Here is a 19,711-nt window from a genome sequence, read left to right on the forward strand (position 1 = left end):
GCCGTTTAAGATATGCAATCCTAAGAAGCCCTTTTACCATAAGGCTTCCTGATGTGCCAACGCCAACACTTGTTCCAACTTCCCTGCGGGGATTATATAAATGTAATCACAGAATGAAAAGGCTCACTTAAGTTGCTGAAGAGTGTCAGTAAGCAATATGCCATGGAAACACCTAGTAACATGAGCTATTGCCCCGCCCTCCACGTTTTGCGTTGACGCGTAGGTGTTTAGCTACTTCGCACTCGAGTTCACTGAAAGGCGGGTGACTTGTGAGGCCTGGAGTCTGGCTACTAGGGCAGCCTCAACTGTCGGGACTCTACTCTTATCATGTATGGTGCAAAAAGGTCCTCAACACCGCGTCGGCCGCTTGTTGCGATCACATTCGCTACGCTAAATTCTTTCTGTAATCAACAATTGTTTAGGTACTCAGTCTTTCAGAAGCCCATCAGCTTACACACTAAAACATCCACTTTGGTTAATTGAATGTAAAGTGACCTTTTATGCTTTAGCGGCTTTTCAAGAAGCAAATCGATTTATTTCAGCAACTGCTCTACCACCTCAGTCGCCGAATTTCTCTGCTACACCAAAGCCACAACTCTCATCATAAAGCAAAGTTGCTCAACTGCAGGCAACCCTACTCATCGATTCATTGTTTCAGTGAAAGAAAACCCATCATGAGATTCATCGCCCTTATCGCCGCGCTTTTGTGCGCCATCCTCCACCTTGCGCTCGCCGCCCCCTTCACCGAGCTGCGCCGTCAACGCGCCGCGGATCGCGCCGCCCGGCGTTCCAGCCCGCTCATCCCCGCGAAGGGAGCCGATCCCAACGCCCGTTCCCGGACCAGCAGCAACTGGGGCGGCGCCATTCTCAAAGGTGAAGGCGTTGTATCCGTCACGGGCGAATTCACTGTCCCCGTTCCCAAGCCGGGTACCAACACGGCCGGTAAGGACTCATCGGCTACGGTTTGGGTGGGCATTGATGGCGACGAGTCCTGCCCCGGTGCGCTTCTGCAGACGGGGGTCGACATGATGATCTCAAAGCTCGACTTCGTCACCTATATTGCTTGGTACGTATCATCCATGAACATTCAACACCTATTACTCCAGTAGCATTAGCTTATTCCACTGTTATTTCGTGGAGTAAGTGGAATAAGTGGAATAATCAAGACAGTTCATTCCTACGGCTGCTTGCCCCCTCTCCCGCGGAGCACAAACCAGATCGCCAGACTAACACTGTGAGGCAGGTTCGAGTGGTTCCCTCAACCCCCCTCCACCTTTGACAACATGGTCATCGTCGCGGGTGACAAGGTCACCATGACGATCACGACCGACGGCACGTCGAGCGGCTCGGCCACGATCATCAACCAGTCGAACGGCTACAGATCGACAATTGTCTTCTTCGGGGAGCCGGACCTGTGCCTGACCACCGCGGAGTGGATCGTCGAGGACTACGAGCAGGGCGACGGCTCCATGGTACCCTTTGCCAACTTCGGCAGCGTGGCCATCACGAACACCTATGCCCAAGTCGGCTCGCAGTACGTAGGTGTCAAGGATGCCCAGGTCATCGACATCCGGCAGAACAACAAGGATCTCACCAGCTGCAGCCTTCCGGACGACTACACGGTGAACTGCCAGTACATCGGTTAGGAGAGAGGTCTTCTGAAATGCCTTAAGAAGGCAAGAGCGGGGAAGGATGGTAGAAGCATCGCTTAAATTGCTGATGAGACCTAAGAAGTGGGATGGTTGGTGCACTTGGAGTAGACCACAACCAAGTTGGCAAGTAGCATAGACCACATCTTGAGGTTTCATTGATAATACACACATGAACCAGTTTCACCTTTGACCACACGTCGTGACTTACCTATAAGAAGATACCGTTTGTCCTGTTATGAGTTCGCCTACCTATGGTTCTACATCTTGTAAGTGATGATGGAGCAATGCAACAAACAGAGAGGAGGGTGCTGCTAGGGTCCCAGCTGTTTCACGACGGCTGCCAGCCTGGAGAAAATAGGCCAACATGAAAGCGCTGATATCGCAGGAGAACAAATATACACAAGTTCCAACAGCGGCAACAAAGGAACAACCATTGTCAGGTGTTTCGAATAAACAAGGTCGGGATTCACATATCAAAGACGAGGAGTGGTAAATCATTGCTATCATCATTCATCGCTACAAAACAGTTATTACGTTAGCTAATTCCATAATCGTGAGCCATGGGCCCTAAAGGAGGAACGGCACGCTGGGCACGCTCGAGGTTTTTGGAGGGGTGGGGATACAGGACACAAATTAGCACAGGCTTGTACTCAACGAGGTTTTGGTGGTGTAAGCCAGTATGCATAAGATTCCCCCACATTTCCTCTCCCAAAGGAGGGAGAAAGGGTGAGGGGAGAAAATCTTACTAACACATCCCAAATACTTTGTCACTTAGGCTTTTGCTGGTTTCCTACAAGTCAGTAAGAAACTTCTTTACGCGTCTACGGAGTGACTTGCCGTCCTCAATGGAGCAATGGGACCGAGAGTTGGTTTTGGCAATTGTTTCATAAAGAATAGCTATCTATCATGAAAGGAAAGTATGAAAAGTGTATCGAAGTAAACAAAAGAGAACCAATCAGAAACCACAACCCCGTCTGCTAACCTTTGCCTTTACCAAAATCAACATCCAAGATTACATGTGGGTAAGCAGACATTAGCTGCTAGAAAGACCAACCCACCCGGCCCCTTCCAGCTCATCCATCAACCAAACGTTCTTCCTTATGCCCGCTCGAGGGGAGAGAGCACCGCGGTCCCAATGGAATGTGCCGAATACCTATTCTCAGGATCCCTTCATTATGAAACCACAGTTAGCTATGCACCTTCAGGTCCAGATGGTCTTCCCAATACCTACAGGGATGGAAGCCGAGGCGGGTCGCGGGGGGTAACAGAAGAAGCAGCACCCACAGCATTATGAGAATAAGCAGAAGAAGAAGGGCCGGCACCGAAGTTCTCGCGGGAAGAAGAGGGCTCGTTCTGCAGGGTGGTCTCGCCCTCGCTGGCGCTGGCGCTGGGGCTGGCGTGGCCGCCCTCCATCTGCGCGGCCGCGTCAAAGGGCATCACCGAGGCGGAGGGGCCAGTGGGAGCTTTGCCCTTCTCGTTGCTGGAGGTCCCGGACTTATTCGCCTTGCGGCGCCGCAGGTACTTCGTGAAGCTGTGCTTGCGGCTGATGTCGGCGAAGATCAGCCAGGCGAAGAAGAGGCTGATGAGCACGATGATGCCGATGGCGAAGCCCATGGACGTGGGATCGTACTGGAGCTGCTCGCCCTGGTAGCTGTTCTCGATGTTGGTGATGTTGGCGATGTTGTCGCTGCTGTCCTCCTGGGCGGCCCTGAGTGCGGGCATGCGGACGGTGCTGTTGGGGAGGACGGTGCCGTAAGTCGAGGGGGGGGGCGGGCACGCCGGTCGCGTTGGTGCTGTTGTAGTTGACCTGGGCCGTGTGGTTCTGGCGGTGGTGACCGGGGCATTCGGGGCTGGACACAGCATCCGGGTCGCCGCAGTGGGGCGGGATGACACCCCGCGCCTCCTTGTTCTTGCCGCCGACGACGAGCGGGGCCACGAGGCCGGAATCGGTCAGCGAGCCCTGGACCACGGGGTTGAGGAAGGGTACGCCTTCCGAAAGCAAGGGCACGCCTTCCGATAAAGGCATGCCTTCCGAAAGTAAGGCCACGTCTTCCGGAAGTAAGGGCATACCTTCCAGAAGTAAGGGCATGCCTTCCGGAAGCAATAAGGGCACGTCTTCCGAAAAGGGCACGTCCCTTTTCTCGATAAGGCCGCCGTCCGCAAGCAAAGGCATACCTTCCGATAAGGGCACGTCTTCCGGAAGTAAAGGCATACCTTCCGGAAGCAAAGGCACACCTTCCGGAAGCAAGGGCACGCCTTCTGATAAGGCCACGCCTTCCGCAAGCAAAGGCACGTCTTCCGGAAGCAAGGGCATGCCTTCCGAAAGCAGTAAGGGCATGCCTTCCGGAAGCAATAAGGGCACGTCTTCCGGAAGTAAGGGCACGCCTTCCGAAAAGGGCACGCCCCTCTTCTCGACAAGGCCGCCATCCTCCGGGGATAGTTCGACGGCGGCGACGACGGGCTCTTCCGAGCGAGGGGGGTCGGCGGTAGCTACTACCTCAGGGCGATGAGCAAGCACTGCGCACCGCTCTGGTGGGCATCGAGGATCCCCAGGAGACAACGAAACACCATCCGGGGTGCACGAGCAATAATGGATATGTTCCGAACTCTCCTCACGAGGGTGGTCCTCTGGGCGTGGCACCAGGGTCTTCTCCGGACGAGGGGGAGGCGACCGGCGAGCATGGAGCCTCGGTGTTGATCCATATTGCTTTCGGCCTTGTTGCGCGTGGACAGTGTGTCGGTGGCGGTTTGTAAAGCTGTGGAGGATGCCGGCGGTTTGGAGTCCTTCCTGTGAGAGGAGAGTTGGAGGGAGGAAGCGAGCAGAGAAGAATGGACGGAACAAGATATATGATCCAGAGAGATGAGAGGGATACAAGGGGAAAAAAGAACCGGCTTTACACCAGCAGAACTTGTCTGTAATATGTGAGATCGATGGGGTCCATCGGAGAAAGACTACTTCCATTTTGTTTTTAACATTTCTCTGTCACCTGTTTCGCTCGTCTTGATAGAGTTCAGTGCGCGCAGGAAGCTGATACAACTGGTACAAGGCATATACAAACTCTAATAAATTTCTTACTGAACTACCTGTATTCGTACTTGCCTTACCCATCCCTAGAACGAACGAACCAGTGGCAGCAAGCACTAGAAAACGCTAGATAGAGTTGAGAAGTATTCCATCAACCTTCCGGCGAAGGCGATAGAAGAGCCATCAACGCTGATCCGGCAGATAATAGAAACTCTGACTGGGTCCACAAACAAACAATTCCGAGTCCTCTCTGAACCCAAAGGAAAGTCTCCACCAAGCACGTTCCAAAGCCCAATAACCCAGGTGCCAGGAGAACATACAAAGTGCCCTGGAGGGGGTCTGACCTGACCCCCAAACCATCTAGGTAGAGCCCACGGGGTTGATAAGGGCTCTTACCAGCTCATGAAGCTCAACTCTATCGCAAGCCACCCCCAGAAAATTATGCATGCTCTCTGTCACATCTGGGGTCACCCGGGGCAGTGTTCACTAATCTTCTTCACGCCAAGCCTTTCGTCAAATATTACACCGAGAGAAACTAATGGGTTCGGGGGCATGGCAGTTCAGGCTTATCAAATATGCTCAAAAGGCTTTTGTTCAATGATTAGTGATTTGCAACTCTATACTGTGATCGTGATCTCTTCAGGTTTTCAATAGAACGGTATCCCCTTCTCTTGCTACCCTTGTGTTCGATACCAGAGTCTATCAAGAGAGCATTACAAAATGCACAACTCAACACCAGCCAGCAAATGATTATCCCTGAACTTCCTCGCTGAGGTGGATCACAGACCGAGATTGGTGTCGCCAAAAGTTGGTGTATTCGTATCCAGCGGAGAAAGTGCGGTGCAAATCGGATGCCGGAATTAAGCAACGGTATGCCCTGAGTAGCTCATTCGAAAGCAGTGATGTTCGAATCTCTCAATCGATCTCATCATCGTTGTTGTCATCTTTGGCAGACTTGCCAGTATCTAGCCCCTCCAGCTTCTTCCGCGCCTCCTCGAGCGCCGCCTGGTCCTCCGGCTCGTCCGCCGCCTTGCTGGGCTCGGTAGTGGCAGGAGCCTCTTCTTCTGTCTGTGCATTGTGGCTCGCCAAAGCCGCGGGCTTTAGTGACCCGTCCTCGTTTACGTCCTCTTTGAGGTAGAGCGTGAAGAGCACCACCAGATAGGTGTCGCCGGTTGATTTGTTCCGGAGTACATATCTAAGGCGATGTGAGCGTTTCGGATTGGACCTGGGAAAATAAATTGAGTTGAGACTGGTAAATTCAAAAAAGCATCAAATGTAGTGCGTAGGGAGGTTAAGCCACACTTACCTTAGGCCCTGCCCATCCCAGTACTTCATGATGGGCAGAGTGAAACCTGGCAGCTTCAAGCTAAAGTCGCCAAAGTCCAGGTAGGGATTGTAAAAGTCGATGCCGTAGGTCTTGCCGTGTTCGAACACCCACTTCTCCTTGCTGTCGGCGCGGAGCGCCCACTTCATGCGCTTTTTCGCATCGTCGGGGGCGCCAATGGCCCTGCGGGCCTCCAGGCCCTCCTCGTCGCCGCCTTCATCGAACCAGAGACCACCCTTTTCGGGGTCGTTCTCGCCTTGGCCCACATGCACGCTGTTAAACGATGAGAGCGCGTGGCCATACAAGTAGGGCTCGTCGGCATAGGCGTCCCCATCCAGACCAGGGTCGATCCACCACTTCACTATGCTCATGGCTGTGTTAAAACCTGGTGGAAGACGGTCTCGGATGGGATGATCAAAGTCGTTGCCCCACTGGAGGTCAGCAGCCGAAATGCCGTTTGAAGGTTGCTTAGCGACATCATCGTCGTCGTCGTCATCATCGTCATCCTCCTCCGAAGAAGTCTCGGCGGCACTGGAGGCAGCTGGCTTCTTCGGGGTGAAACGGAACGATATACTGTACTGATCCTTGTTGTAATCATGGGGCGGTTGTGAGAAGTAAGCGGAAGTAGTAGGCGAGTTCCTGGGAAGACCTCGGTAGTTCTGCACCCGGACGTTGAGCTCGACGTCCATGAAGTCGTTGGAGACCTTAAGCGGCTCAGACGAATTGACGGAGACCACTTCATGGGTGTCGACATCGTAGCTTGACCCCGCAGTCACCCGCAGGATGTACTTATCTGCGGCCATGTTTGAAAGCAAGCCAAATGGGTCTTGCGAAGCGTCGAGTAGAAAATCTGGTGGGAATGAGTCGTGTGACCTCGGTACGTGAGTGAGTGACAAATGTAGACGAACACCAGCTGTGGAGCGATGAGGTCTCGGCAGATGAGTAAGCGTGGAGGGATCAGCGATCTGGAGATGCTGTTTGGCCGATCTGAGCTTAAATCGAGCTGCTTCGGGTCCGAAGTAAGTCTCAGTGTCTGAAGAAGATTGTCTCGAGTAGTGAAGTCTTTCCTCAAGTCGAGCGACGAACGGGGCCGGCGTGAATGAGAGGGTCTTCTAGGTAAGTAGGAGAGAGTGTTCTAGGGTATATTTAAAGATACGACCAAGGGTTAGCTGAACAGTGATGAGGAGAGATGAGATGGTCCCAGAGAGCCGGTTCCAGGTAGGATATCCGATATCACCAATACGTACAAAGACAAAAAAAGGGTCTTCTCTTTTCTCTCCTTCTTTGATGACGTCGAGATTTGCAAGCTCGGACCACCGCCAAGCGTGGAATTCGGCTGGCCCGCTTTCGCTTCCGTCCTCAAGCCAGAACTCAAGCCTCAAGCAAGCTTGCCCGCCTGCAGCTGCAGCCACTATTTCCGATCAGCATAATATTGGCATGTGATGCCAGTCAGTTGACAAGCAGCCTTGATATTATGCCCAAGAATGCCACACCTGAGTTCAAAAGGGGAACAACCGTAATTATTAGAATGGTTGTAGCGTAGTACGAGCCGGAGAAAAAGAAATCAGCAACCCCACCAATCCACCAACAGGGCTGCTTTCAAATCGCGGGGTGCTCAAGTAAGTACTGCGACATTGAGAGACACTTCCACTCTACGCGTGCTACCAGGTATGCATCTAAGCGATACATCACTGCAATTATTCAAACTCTTTGTCTCCCAAAAGGATGCATTTTCCCACATGTTACACCCATCAATTTAGTAGTAGTGCCTATGTCCCATATTACAGAGCTAATATTTCGTCCAGCCAATGTGCTGATCCCAATGAACTGATCCAAAATGAGGCATTGTGTACCGCCCTGTGACAAAACATGAACGGCCGTGCGTCGGGCTCCTTTTTACGGTTTGAGGAAGCTGTCGACGTCAACACGCTCAAAGAAGCTGATGTGTCCGAAATCGACCCAAAACTGCGCCAGCCGGTTGTGCGAGATGAGAATGAGCTGGGATTCCATGTATTTATCTGGACGTTGCCATCAGTCAGCTTGGGTCGCTCTCTTGTTCATGTCTTCATTAACAGCCCTGGAATTCGACTTACCGTTGTAGAATCCGGTATGCGCAATGTGACCTCTGCTCTGAACCACTCTGGCCCCTTGGAACGGGTGCTCTTGCGCAACATCGACGAAGCCCGCTTCGCCCAAATCCTTCGCAATGAAAGTGTACTCGCCGCGCGGCACGTTAGGGTCACCGGTAAGCTTGATAGCTTCCAGCCGGCCCTTGTACACCCGTTCATTCAGAAATCGCTCCTCATACTGGGCATCCGTCTCTCCCTCTTGGCGCTCCAGTGGTGTGTTGGTCTCTTCGACGTCGGGCTGGTTAAGCAATAGAAATTCGCATCCGTGTCCACTGTAGTCCCCAACCCAGATGCCGCGCCACGGTCTCTCCTTGGTCGGTGTATACAGTCCTGGGTCCAGGGTGGAGTACGTCACTAACTCCTCACCCAGGTGAACCCCCAGCGTCGGCGGTCCCATTTCCATCCACTGTCGCAAGCGGAAGCACTGCTCGGAGATCTCGGAGCGGGCATTCGGCTTCCATATGGAAGGCGACGAGCGCGAGGGGCGATAATTTTGGATGGGCATGATCCCAGATGCCTGTCCATGGACGCGACGCGAGCTGGGGATGGTCGGCGGGGGCCAGACGAAGCCGTACGGCCACTCCTCTACCATGACATCGTGGAGCATGTCCTCGGTGAGCTCCTTGGCCAGAATGATGTTGCTCAGTCGCGGATCCGAGCCGTGGTTCATGTGCATCTGCTGTTCCGAAAAGAACTGGTGTTTAGGGGCGAACGTGCTGGACCCCGACTCGCTGCGCACAAGGTTCACCCGTCCCAGGGGGCTGAATTTGATGACGGGCTTGTCCCGGTGGAGTCGCACCTTTGGGTCGAAATGGTGAATGAAGACGTCGGAGTCGGCCAGCCAGGCCTCGTTGTCTTCCTTGTTGCTTATGGCGATAATTTGGTACCCCTCGATAACACCTCGTCGCTGGTCGTACTGGATCACGATCATCTGGCCTGGCAGACCCCGGTCGGAGAACCAGACCTTGTTTCGGGGAATAAACCAGTATGGATCATGGCATATGTAGAGCTCACGAAACGAGTCGCATGGGTATGACGATGTAATCGTGTTACCAGGGACATTTGCTTGGACGTGCCTTTGCCAGTGGACGTCGGCGTCGGCGTGCTGGTGGAACTTCCTGCACACCTGTGTGATCACCGCCAGCTCAATCGGCGAGAGGTAACTCAGGATTGCATCGATAAGCTCCGGCGGCAACTGCAGCACATCAGCATTCCCAGTTGTCGACTGAGGCACTAATGTGGCATCAGACATTGCAGCTTCCTGATTGGCAGCGTTGCTCAGGGCGCCGGTGTGGTGGTTTGCGGGGTAGCGTAAACCGTCGTCTGGAACTCCAGTCACGGCCGAGAGGCTGTCTTCGTACTCTGGGTTGATGCCTGCATACCTGGCCCCGGTGACGAGACCCCGACGGCCTGCACTTGCGTCCGTCGACATGGTGTCGCGGCGTTTGCAGCGATGCACCTCGCGACTGATGGTGGCCAAACAGCGGATTTGCGGAGAAGAACCCAAATCGTTCGACCGAGCAAAAGAAACACTGTCCACCAGAGAGACCGAGTTATTCAAGCTGACATGGATCCATCGGGTCTCGACAGATGGCAAAATGTAAGAAATGTACTGAGGTGCGCCTGCTGGTAGAAAAGGGATACGGTGACGAGTTGAAGCCGTGTCGGTTGTGCTCAATCGGGCTCAGCGTTGGTCCGAAAGCGGATCCCCGTGGGTTTGCTTGCTGGAAAGTGATACGCTGGCTGCCAAATGTGGTTGCGTCAACGAACTAAGGAGCTCTGGGTGATCGAATCGGATTCAGTCAATAAGACTTGGGGTGGCGGAAGGGTGGTGACACGGCTTATTTGCACTTATTCATGTGTGTGGTAAGATGACAAGAATTGTTTGACGGCGCTCTTTAGTAGGGGCAACATATGGTCAGATATATGTTGTTTGCTTAAGTTGTGTAGTGTAGAGCTTGGGAAGACTCCGCCTACAGCTGCTTTGCTGCGAGGTCAAAATCTCCAGTCAAGCCCACTGAAGTCTGGACTCTCTGCTAGCTACTGGGTTTGGTTGGGTTGGAGATCGGTAGCGAGGTTCCACATGCGTTACGGAGATCGCGGGGCACTAACCGCCCTTCTGGGCAGGTGGAATGTGCTGTAAACTCTTCCGCATGATTCACGATGCTTGAACTGCATCCGCTTGGGGCTCGGCAGATGGCCGCCATTGGATCTTGGTCAAGCAGTCCGTTATCATAGAATCCTCCTTATCGCGTTATTGCTACAAGAGAAACTCAGATGGTCAGCGGCAGGAACGAACCAAACCTGGAGGGGACAGCCGAGGCTTGCGACGACCCGCTGGGCTCGGCTTGAGAGTGCCTTTTCGTTGAGTTATATCAAACGGACACTGCTGACACGAATCAGACAAGGAGGCTTATCTTGTAAACACCTACCCAAAATGATGGTTCTTATTTTTTAGGGTTCTGGTCGGCAGCCTCAACATGTATCTGATAGTATGTTCATTGGGCGGGGTTGGTATACAAGGTCAGCATGTGGTAGATGGTTTCATACCTAATCAATCCAGATGCTCGACACATGCTAGACACTTTACTCCGCTATACCAAGTCGACTGAACGTGTGCATACTTCCACCCTGTTGCTTGGCTACTGGGAGAATGCCTTAATAAAGAGAGTGGTATGCATGAAAGCAACGCAGCAACTCTGTGTGTCTGGTAACGGCTTTCCTCTTCAAGTGCATGTTGCGACGATTCGTGCGTAGCAAAACCTCCTACCGGCTTAGCGAGGGAAAGCACAGAAATGTGCAAAGATCACAAACCGACAAGGAGTTTGTTTACACCAAAGATAGAAGGTGGGTGCCAAAGACAGATTTACGCTGCATCGCATGCTTGGCAGGTAAGATTGCATTCGGAACAGCACTCCAGTGAGACAATTCCCGGTAGGCGACAGACAGCGGGGTGTGGCTAGACCCTGATTCTATCTACTCTGTAACTGAGCATGCATCGGTACTTTCACCAGTTACCTCCTGCCAACTGCCTTGACCTAGGCACCCAACGGCATACCAACCTGGTATAATCTTGTCTGGATACACCAATATCTCGACCATGCTTCTCCTCTGTATTCTTCTTTCAGTGCCTATTTACATTGACAGCAAAACCAGACGATGCTGTTAGTTCTGGCACCGAGTTTCCTGCAGCTGCTGGTGCAAGCACGGACCACATCAACATGACGTGGACACTTTCTGCTACAGCGCTTCGGACTGTTCTGACAGTGGTGATCAGTCAATTCTTTTGGTGCCCGAACCTGCAATAGCGGCCATGGCTACCTCACCTCCAGCGCATCTATCACCTACTGGCCAACTCACCGCGATGCCATGCACGAAGCCTAATTAATCTAATATAGCAGAAAAGCAGGAGTGGCAGCATTAAATCTTTTATACTATCATCATTGAACATTAATTGTATCTACCTAATACTTTGAAACTGCATGATTCTTACAGTCCTGGTGTGCCACTAACGAAAACATCTATCCAATTTCCTATCTGCCTGGCTTTTCCATTTTCTCTCCAGCTTCCTCCCACTATTCTTCCCGTGGGGTATCCTCCTCTCGACCAACCCCGAGCCGCTCTACAAAATGTCGATCTTCAGTCTACTGCCCGACATCCTCCCGATGATCCTGCCCTCGGCCGTCCATGTCACCAAGGCAGAAGATCTCGAGGCCCAGAGGGCGACAGGCAGCAATTCGGGCATGGTCCGCCAAGGGGCCATTGTCGGCAAGAGCGACAAGATGTGTGCAACCGGTGAGTGGGCTCGCCCCTATTCCCCATCCTGTATAACAAGAGCTCTCTATCTATCTACCTACCTCCCATCTTCCCTCCTTGCATGAGTTTCGTGGCGTGTGATTGTACCTTTATGTTCGTCGCGCTAGATCATTTCTCTCTCTGTCTAGTTTTGACAGCGAAAGCTCGATGCGCCTCTGCGGTCCACCATCACGGCGAGCAAGGTACGTGCCAGCTCCTCCATATCTACGCGCAATGTGACTAACTGACTCTCGGGAAAGACACCATCATCTATGCTGCATCTGGGACAGGCATCTTGATGACCAACCCCGGCAACGAGGGAGAGTTGGTGAAGCACGAGCTGTCGCCCGGTGACTTCGCCTTCGTCCCGCCCTGGACGGAGCACCAGGAAGTCAACGACACGGATGAGGACGTGGTCTGGATTCTGATCCGCAACGGCCCGACGCCGTTGGTCTTTTATCTCGAGGACTGGGGCGGCGACGAAGCGAAGAAGGTTGAGGATACGGAATAATGAAATTCATCGCCTGCTTACAGTTCTAGATGGGCAACGAACGCTTAAAGTATATAACAGTTGTTTTAATTATTGCTTCTCTTCATCATCAAAGACCGCATCGCTTCTCAGCTGGAGCAGTACCGATGAATCACCGCCTTGACTTTGTCGTAGTGCTTCGGGTCGTCAAACACCTGCGCGTGGTCCAACCCATCAAACCACAGAAGCTCAATGCCGTCCTTTTCGAGGTATCCGTAGCCCGCCTGTTTCTGCATGTCCGCAAGAGTATCGTCTGCCTCGGCCCGATCCGAACCCCCCAGAGTCGGGAGCCAGTCCTCGTTCCCTGCCAGATACTTAGCCACGCTCAGAGTGTCCACGATAAGATCCCGCCCAGCCAAGCACACGGCCACGTTACGCTGCTGCTGCGATCTCCCACCGTCGCCGCCGCGAGGCACGACTCCCCCGTTCCTTCCCAATGTCCCGTTGGTGTCCGGCGACGCCTTCTTCTTCATGACCAGCTCCTCCTTCCAGATGATGTTCTGCTTCCAGTGGAAGTGCCGGCCCAGCGTGTGCGCCGTCCCCGGGTCCATGCTGGCAAAATACCAGAGCTGCCACTCGTTGGCCAGCCGCGGCCGGCGCCGCGTGAAGTTGAAGGCCACGTCCGGGTTGTGCAGCAGGATGGTGACGGGGTCGACCAGGACGACCGCGTCGACGCGGGCGCTGAACTCGTCCGAATGCAGCAGCTGCGTCGCCAGCGCCGACCCGTACGAGTGCGTCACCAGCACGAACTGGTCCCACCCGTGCGCGGCCAGCACGCGCTCCATCTCGTCCAGGAAGTCGAGCTTGCCCAGCGGCGCCGCGGTGAGGCGGAACGAGATGGGCATGATCTCCAGGGCGATGATGCCGACCTGTCCCCCGTCCCCATCGCCGCTGCCGACATCCTTGCCCAGATCGGCCAGGAACGAAGCATAGGTCCACAGCCCGACCCCGATGCCGTGCAGGAAGACGACGGGCTTCCTGTCCGGCCCCGCCGTGTGCGCCCGATGCCAGTAGCTCAGCTCGCCGGACCGGGACCGGTTCCGCGCGAACAGGCTCTGCAAGCGCGGCGGCAGCACGGCGGCGAACTTGGCGGCCGGCAGGGCGTGGTACTCAAAGCCGCGCCACGCGAGCTGGACGTGCGTGGCCACGTCCACGATACCAATGATGACGTACCAGACGAAGGAGCGGTACCGCGCCTCGATGTCGTCAAACGTCAGCCGCAGTCCTTGCGCGCGCCCGCGGCCGGCCGGCAGCTCGCGGCCCAGCCGCCCCTCGATGCGGTCTAAGAAGTCTTCGGCCTCGGCGGCCTCGTCGTCAGACTCGGCGCCCGGCCGCCGGTCGAAGAAGGCCCAGAGCACGAAGTCGCGCACGTTGTCGCGGCGGATCTCGGACGGGTCCGCGCCCAGGAACCACAGCCGCAGGTACCGGTCGAAGTCGGGCACGTGGGCCTCGCAGCGCAGGAATAGCGCCCGCCGGTCCGCATGCGACAGCGCCGGCTGATGGTCCACCTCGTCCCGCAGCCGCCGGTTCCAGGGGAGCCAGATCAAGAGGAAGTACAGGGCGTCGAGCAGCACGTAGCCGATGGCGATCTCACTCGCGGGGTGCGTCAGCGCATCCCATCCGCCGAGCGCCGTGGCGGTTGCCAGGCCGGCGAGGAGGATCGGGGTCCCGTACTGGAGGAGAAGGATGCATAGTCGGATGAAGAGAAGCTCCCCTAGGGAGTTTCCAATCATGGTAGTGGTGGCGGTGGTGGAAACTGTCGCAAAGTATATGGGAAGGGCGCCCACTTCAAATGCAACGGCCAAGAAGTATGTGCATATGCCAATGCAAGTTTGGCGTTTTTGGTTTCTTTCTGCTTAGGCTTCCGTCCAGTCGTGGGAAGCGCTCGCGACGCTATGTTTGTTAAGTACAAGAAAATCGACCTCAACATTGAAATCAAGACGCGGTCCGCCTGCTCATCAAAATGTCTATGTTACGGTGATTGACTCCTGAAATCACACCTCGTGCTACCTAGGCAGTAAAATCAATTTTCACATGTGCTAGCCAACAATATGTCAACTTGAACGCTGTTGTTGGAGGTGTGACCGTGCCTGGCAGGCCTGAGTTTGCGGTGACGTAGAGGCCGATGAACAGTGCGTGGCTGACAAGGGCCCTGTCGTGGCTCAATTTGGGGGTTGAAAATCCCACTTGTCGCTCCTTCCCAACGGCAGCATTCCTCAACAAAAAAAGAAGAAGAAAAGAAAACGTCGTACTAACCGGATGGAACGTTGGGCAGCCCCCAACTGATTTGTAGATTTCGATGGGAATATTCCACGTACCTGCTTTCTGGAGTCGGGACGTACGTTTCATTCGATATCGGCAAGTTCAAGCTGCTGATGGTGATCCGTTTCACCTGCGGCCCTCGACTCGGGGCCAAAAGACTTGGACATGATTGGCCCGCTCCGTCCAACTACCGATATTGAATGCCAGTGCCCCCCAAGGTTAGGCCTCGGTACCTACTTTTTAACACTTGCCTTATCGGCTCGGGTCGCAGTGTCTCTCGTACCACGTGTCGCCCATGTCCGTGGGGAAACGGCTTCTCGGGCCCGTGAATGTCCCTTTTGGGCTGTCGCATAGCACAGAGATTGCTAGTGCCGTCCGTACATTGCGACGACGACGGGCGTCTCTGTGTTCTAAAGCCCGACTCGGCACTCGAATCTCAGCGCCTACACGTTTGCCACGGACGCTTGGCTAGTGGTTTGCATATTCGTGTCAGCCTTCTGCTAGTATGTGCGCTTCATCCTGTCAACCCAGTATCTTCCTGGGATGCTCCGCGATGCGACTTGTCCTGGATGTTCGCATAGAGACAAGGGATAATGAACCGAGTCCAAGAAGCGCCCTTCAACGCATTCAATGCATCATTTCATTCGGTATCGCATATCGTTAGATAGTGACTCAGTGATAGTGAGGCTTCGTGGCAAATTTAATCGCAACCCCCAATTCACTGATCACAGGAGTGTATTGAGGCCTATGTCGTGATCCACGTAGCAGGCGTCACCTTGTTCCTCACAGATAGAGCCTGATCAGGTCACTGTACGTGCACTAGCTTGTGGTTCAATTTGTTAGATGCCAAGAGCCATGTCCTGCCTGATTCGTGTGGACGGGATTCAAGCAGACGGTTCAGGGGAGCTGGCTCTTGATTGCAGGGGCGAAGACATAATAACATCTACCAACACTCTAAGGTGACCATGCTTTCCAATGACAATTAGATCACTCGACTTGACAAGCCGAGGAGTTATTGGGTATAATGACTTTATCTTAAATTCATTTACCCGAGGATATCCTGCTCTTTGTGAGTTTTCTATTTCCATAAACTTTAGCTGGCATTAAATAGAAAGTAAAAAGCAAAAAGAAGTGTATGAAACAGCTTTAATAGCATATGGGCCGCATTAAGACTAAGCTGAGATCGCAATCACTTCCTGATCCAATATTGTTGCCTTGGTTAAACATAAATATAATATTATGTTGTGTAATATACACGGTTCCAAAGGGCTAATTAAGTATAAGAGATATCTTCAGTATACACGTGTAGGACTCTCTCAACCTACGTGAAGCCCATAAGATGCTATGAAATAAACAGAACTATCACCTTTCTGGTCACTTGTACCACGCAGAGAACAGTACTCACTGAGTTGGGGATATTAACTAACGAGCAATCCGGGATGCTCAAGTATTATTCTCGACGAAACTCGAATAGCTATATTCACATGCTTGGCTATGTCTATCATCCTCGTTTCTCATTTTCACTTCTTTCTCGGACAACGCAGACCCCGGAGCGCCTATGATGCATAGCCTAGGACCTGTGGCAGCCCCCTTACCGAGCATACTCAGGGTGATATGTTTCTGTAGCTTACCCTGTCACTAAATTTCTACGATACTCACTTGGAAATTGCCCTTGAGTAAAGACTCAGCATGATCAGTATTTCACTAGATCAGGCTAGTAACGCATTACATTCGACATCACCGTCCACCATATCTTGTAAAAATTGTAGATACTCCCGAGGCTAAGAGTAAGCGATTGACTGCCATTTCGTGACGTCTGAGTACGAGCTTTGCCTGTTACACATCGCTAACAACGATATCGTTAGTCGACGGATCTCGAAGGATCGATTACCTTAACCGCCTCGTCTCAATGAGATGCCTGCATTGCTGCCTTTGGCTAGAATACTCCCCTTCTACTTCTCATCAAGTACTGCCAGGCTCGGTGGGCAAGTGCATATACCCCTTGCCTGGCGCCGTCTTGGCTAGGTAGGGGCGGATGAAGCTGCCGCCAACGTCTCTCTACAATGTCACATATCATCCAGCTTCCCTCTAGTTCTGTACCCTGTGCTGGATCAGGCAAATAACTTGGGAATAGAATGGGCGCAGCTTGGCGTCCGACGTCGACCACTCAAATGAGGCAAACACATTACACCACATCACATCCTGCGATGTACTACTAGCCACTGTACGCCGACGGCGCCCAATACATTTTGCAGCTGCAAACAGGGAAGACAGCAGCTGGCAGACCGCCCACTGCCCCGACCCATTATTATGCTGCATCGCGACGGAGCCGGAGGTGGTGTTTCTGGGCAAACCAGAAGCAAGCCAGCGATCTATTGATTCATCGCGTACCAGCAAGTGGCTGGCACCTACATCATTTGCGGTAGGCATGTGAAGATGATTGTCATCATGCCTAAAAGTCCCAAAACCCAAAATCAATATTTCCAGTTCTTTGTTCCCCATGTATTCCTGTACGTCGACGTATCTCTGCATATCCGAGGTCCTCAATCGGAAAATAAACGACGATCGGAAAAGTAGCAAGGGCAGGCAGAGTCGTCCCGAGATCACAAGACTTGGTAACACTAGAACATGGTGTGATAAGCTCGAAGAGGAGACAGAGACAGACCCCTGGCGGCTTTTAAAGTGGGATGGATGGATGGATATGGATGTCTTAAGGTCTGCCACCCACCCCTCAAGGTGCGTCCCGAATATGTGGAACCGGGACGCAAAGAAGCAATGTACTTGCGGCACGGGAAAGAACAAAAAAAGAACACTCGCTGATTGATCATCTATTGGATTGCACGTGCAAAGAAGAGGTCCGAGATAAGGACATGCAGTGTATATGCAGTTTTAATTACCAGTGATATCATACAGCAATAAACTAACGGAGGACTTTTAATAGGTTGCATTGCAGCCAGTCAATCAAATCAGCATGGCCAGAAGATTACTTGATTGAACGCCCGGATACTTGAACCTGTGCTCAACCTCCGTCGCGCTCCACCGCGGTACATTAGAATCGTCGAGAATCGGGTCCTGCTGTAAAGTGCCATGTCCATAACGCCAGCCCGGCCACCAATCCCTTTTCCATACGATAATCAGGTACGGGCGACCCCTCCAAGAGTCCAGCCCGTGACCCCCCCTCTTCTCACTCCTCATATGGGTATGGCATTCGATAGGGAGTTCCCCGTATTGACAGGGAAGGCAAGCACACTGCAAAAGAAACACGGTCGCGCGCGTATGTAAGTCAAGTGTGTTTGTTACTTTTTCGACGCGGGTAGTCATGGAATAGATAGGTACGTGGGTGATGCACGAAAGGGTGGGCGGGCGAGTGGGATGGATGTTTGAGACTTACTCTTTGCCTGTTTGCGTCGCGCAGCAGCAGCACAATAGTGATGCAGGCCAGCAGACAATCTGCGAGAGAAAAGTCATGAATCAGCGTCAGTATTCGTGGTATGTACCCATGCATCTCCGATATGTGATGAGGCGGGCAGGAAGGAGGCAGGAGGATCACGAACCGCGAGACCGACCGTAGTCAGGAAGCCCAACGTCGGGCCTACAACCTTGCACCGGCACGGGTTCTGGTCGGTGCCGCACTGGAAGCACACGACGGGGAACGGAAGGCAGTCCATCTGGCCGTGGCTGGTTGCTAGCTTCGCCTTGTTCTTCTTCGTCTCAAGATTGCCTTCCGAGCGTTACAATTGGCGGGCAAAGCGGTGTCGAAAATACTTCACGCTCTGCAAGTATGTACTACTTTCTTGGAGGTGGATTTGCTTTAGAAACGAAATAGTTGCTTGGCACGGAGCCCGCGAAGTCTTGGTCTTTCTCGGTCAAAAAGAAGTCGGTAGCTCTCTCGATACCCTGCGCTATCTCGAGACGTAACTTTTACGAAGTCGTTCGTCGTCGCGCCGACCGTGTGTTTCTTTGACGCTCTTTCATGCCCGACATGACAATGGAGAAATGTCCCCCCAAAATGACGTTGGGCTGTACCTTGCATGATGTCACCAGATTCTGCCGGCCGTCTTGGCGAGAGCCGCATGTCACCCAGCGTAAGTAGCTGGCACTGCACGCCCGCCCGCGTCAATCATTGAGGTACCGCTACGTTCTTCTTGGCCGCGGGGCAGACGAGGGGCATGACTCGCGCCCCCTTGAAAATACTTGGTTTTCAGCAACAACAACAACAACATTCACTTTACGTACGTATTATTACCAGGACAGGATGTCGATGTGGGCTTTGGAGAGAGAGAACATGCATAGGTATCTTGCTCCTTCAGAAGTACGGGAATACCCCAAGCCGCAGTGAGTGAAACCACGTAGGTATCCATTCATCGATGCACGTCTGGATGATATGTATGTGGACCACCACCTACATGGGATAAGTATACATGTAGGTAGACGGAGCGGAAAAGGCAGAAAAAGCAAAAGCAAAAGCAGCGACTTGCCCAGAGAGGCAAGCCGATGGCAGGTAAAAGCGGGCGACAATAAGGACAGGCAGCATATGTAAGGCAAGGAAGGAATGCTGATGAGCATCGAATGGAATGCCACACACCCACATGCAAAGGTTGGAGGTGCACGCACATACAATACTCACCCATCAACCCATCAGACCTACATAACAACCTACTTGTACATACATTTACCTGAACTAGTCCCCCTCGCCTGGCCCCTCTCGCATAATAACTGGACCCCTTTTTCTGCAGTGTGAAAAAATACGGTAGTGCTGCTGTCTGTACCACATCGAGTGAAAAGCGAAGAGGCTGGCAGGCTGGCTGCTGGCCAAGCTAACAAATGCAGTTGGTCGTTTTAGTTAGCCAACGGACAGACCACGACTGAGGTATTGAAAAGTCGGTGACAGCAAAAAAAAACGCAGGCAGTTTTATTTTGGGGACCTGTTCTCGCCTAGGTAATAGTAATAACTCACCACAGCCAGCGAGCCAAACCGAAGGCCCCCCTCCCTAA

At 53.1% G+C, this 19,711-nt stretch overlaps 6 protein-coding genes across 6 annotated transcripts; 2 read left to right on the forward strand and 4 right to left on the reverse strand.

Moving 5' to 3' along the window:
* Window positions 1–674: 674 nt before the first annotated feature.
* On the forward strand, window positions 675–1,646 carry PG985_012676 (Bcacp1; the record flags this gene model as incomplete). The annotated part of the gene is made up of 2 exons (XM_066832442.1): window positions 675–1,066; window positions 1,244–1,646. The coding sequence occupies 2 exons, from the start codon at window positions 675–677 to the stop codon at window positions 1,644–1,646; spliced, it is 795 nt and encodes a 264-aa protein (XP_066680492.1).
* A 1,233-nt stretch (window positions 1,647–2,879) lies between these two features.
* Window positions 2,880–4,614, reverse strand: PG985_012677 (uncharacterized protein; the record flags this gene model as incomplete). Its single annotated transcript, XM_066832443.1, has 2 exons — window positions 2,880–3,445; window positions 3,489–4,614. The coding sequence occupies 2 exons, from the start codon at window positions 4,612–4,614 to the stop codon at window positions 2,880–2,882; spliced, it is 1,692 nt and encodes a 563-aa protein (XP_066680493.1).
* A 978-nt stretch (window positions 4,615–5,592) lies between these two features.
* Window positions 5,593–6,804, reverse strand: PG985_012678 (uncharacterized protein; the record flags this gene model as incomplete). Its single annotated transcript, XM_066832444.1, has 2 exons — window positions 5,593–5,902; window positions 5,984–6,804. 2 exons carry the CDS (start codon window positions 6,802–6,804, stop codon window positions 5,593–5,595), a joined length of 1,131 nt encoding a protein of 376 aa, XP_066680494.1.
* A 1,093-nt stretch (window positions 6,805–7,897) lies between these two features.
* PG985_012679 (uncharacterized protein) lies at window positions 7,898–9,562 on the reverse strand (the record flags this gene model as incomplete). Its single annotated transcript, XM_066832445.1, has 2 exons — window positions 7,898–8,019; window positions 8,095–9,562. The coding sequence occupies 2 exons, from the start codon at window positions 9,560–9,562 to the stop codon at window positions 7,898–7,900; spliced, it is 1,590 nt and encodes a 529-aa protein (XP_066680495.1).
* A 2,197-nt stretch (window positions 9,563–11,759) lies between these two features.
* PG985_012680 (cupin domain-containing protein) lies at window positions 11,760–12,436 on the forward strand (the record flags this gene model as incomplete). The annotated part of the gene is made up of 3 exons (XM_066832446.1): window positions 11,760–11,925; window positions 12,075–12,128; window positions 12,186–12,436. 3 exons carry the CDS (start codon window positions 11,760–11,762, stop codon window positions 12,434–12,436), a joined length of 471 nt encoding a protein of 156 aa, XP_066680496.1.
* A 107-nt stretch (window positions 12,437–12,543) lies between these two features.
* On the reverse strand, window positions 12,544–14,187 carry PG985_012681 (alpha beta hydrolase fold family protein; the record flags this gene model as incomplete). The annotated part of the gene is made up of 1 exon (XM_066832447.1): window positions 12,544–14,187. One exon carries the CDS (start codon window positions 14,185–14,187, stop codon window positions 12,544–12,546), a length of 1,644 nt encoding a protein of 547 aa, XP_066680497.1.
* Window positions 14,188–19,711: the final 5,524 nt, after the last annotated feature.

Source organism: Apiospora marii, assembly GCF_038362585.1.
Source record: "Apiospora marii strain CBS 49790 chromosome Unknown utg000009l_segment0_segment0, whole genome shotgun sequence".
NCBI lineage: Eukaryota > Fungi > Ascomycota > Sordariomycetes > Amphisphaeriales > Apiosporaceae > Apiospora > Apiospora marii.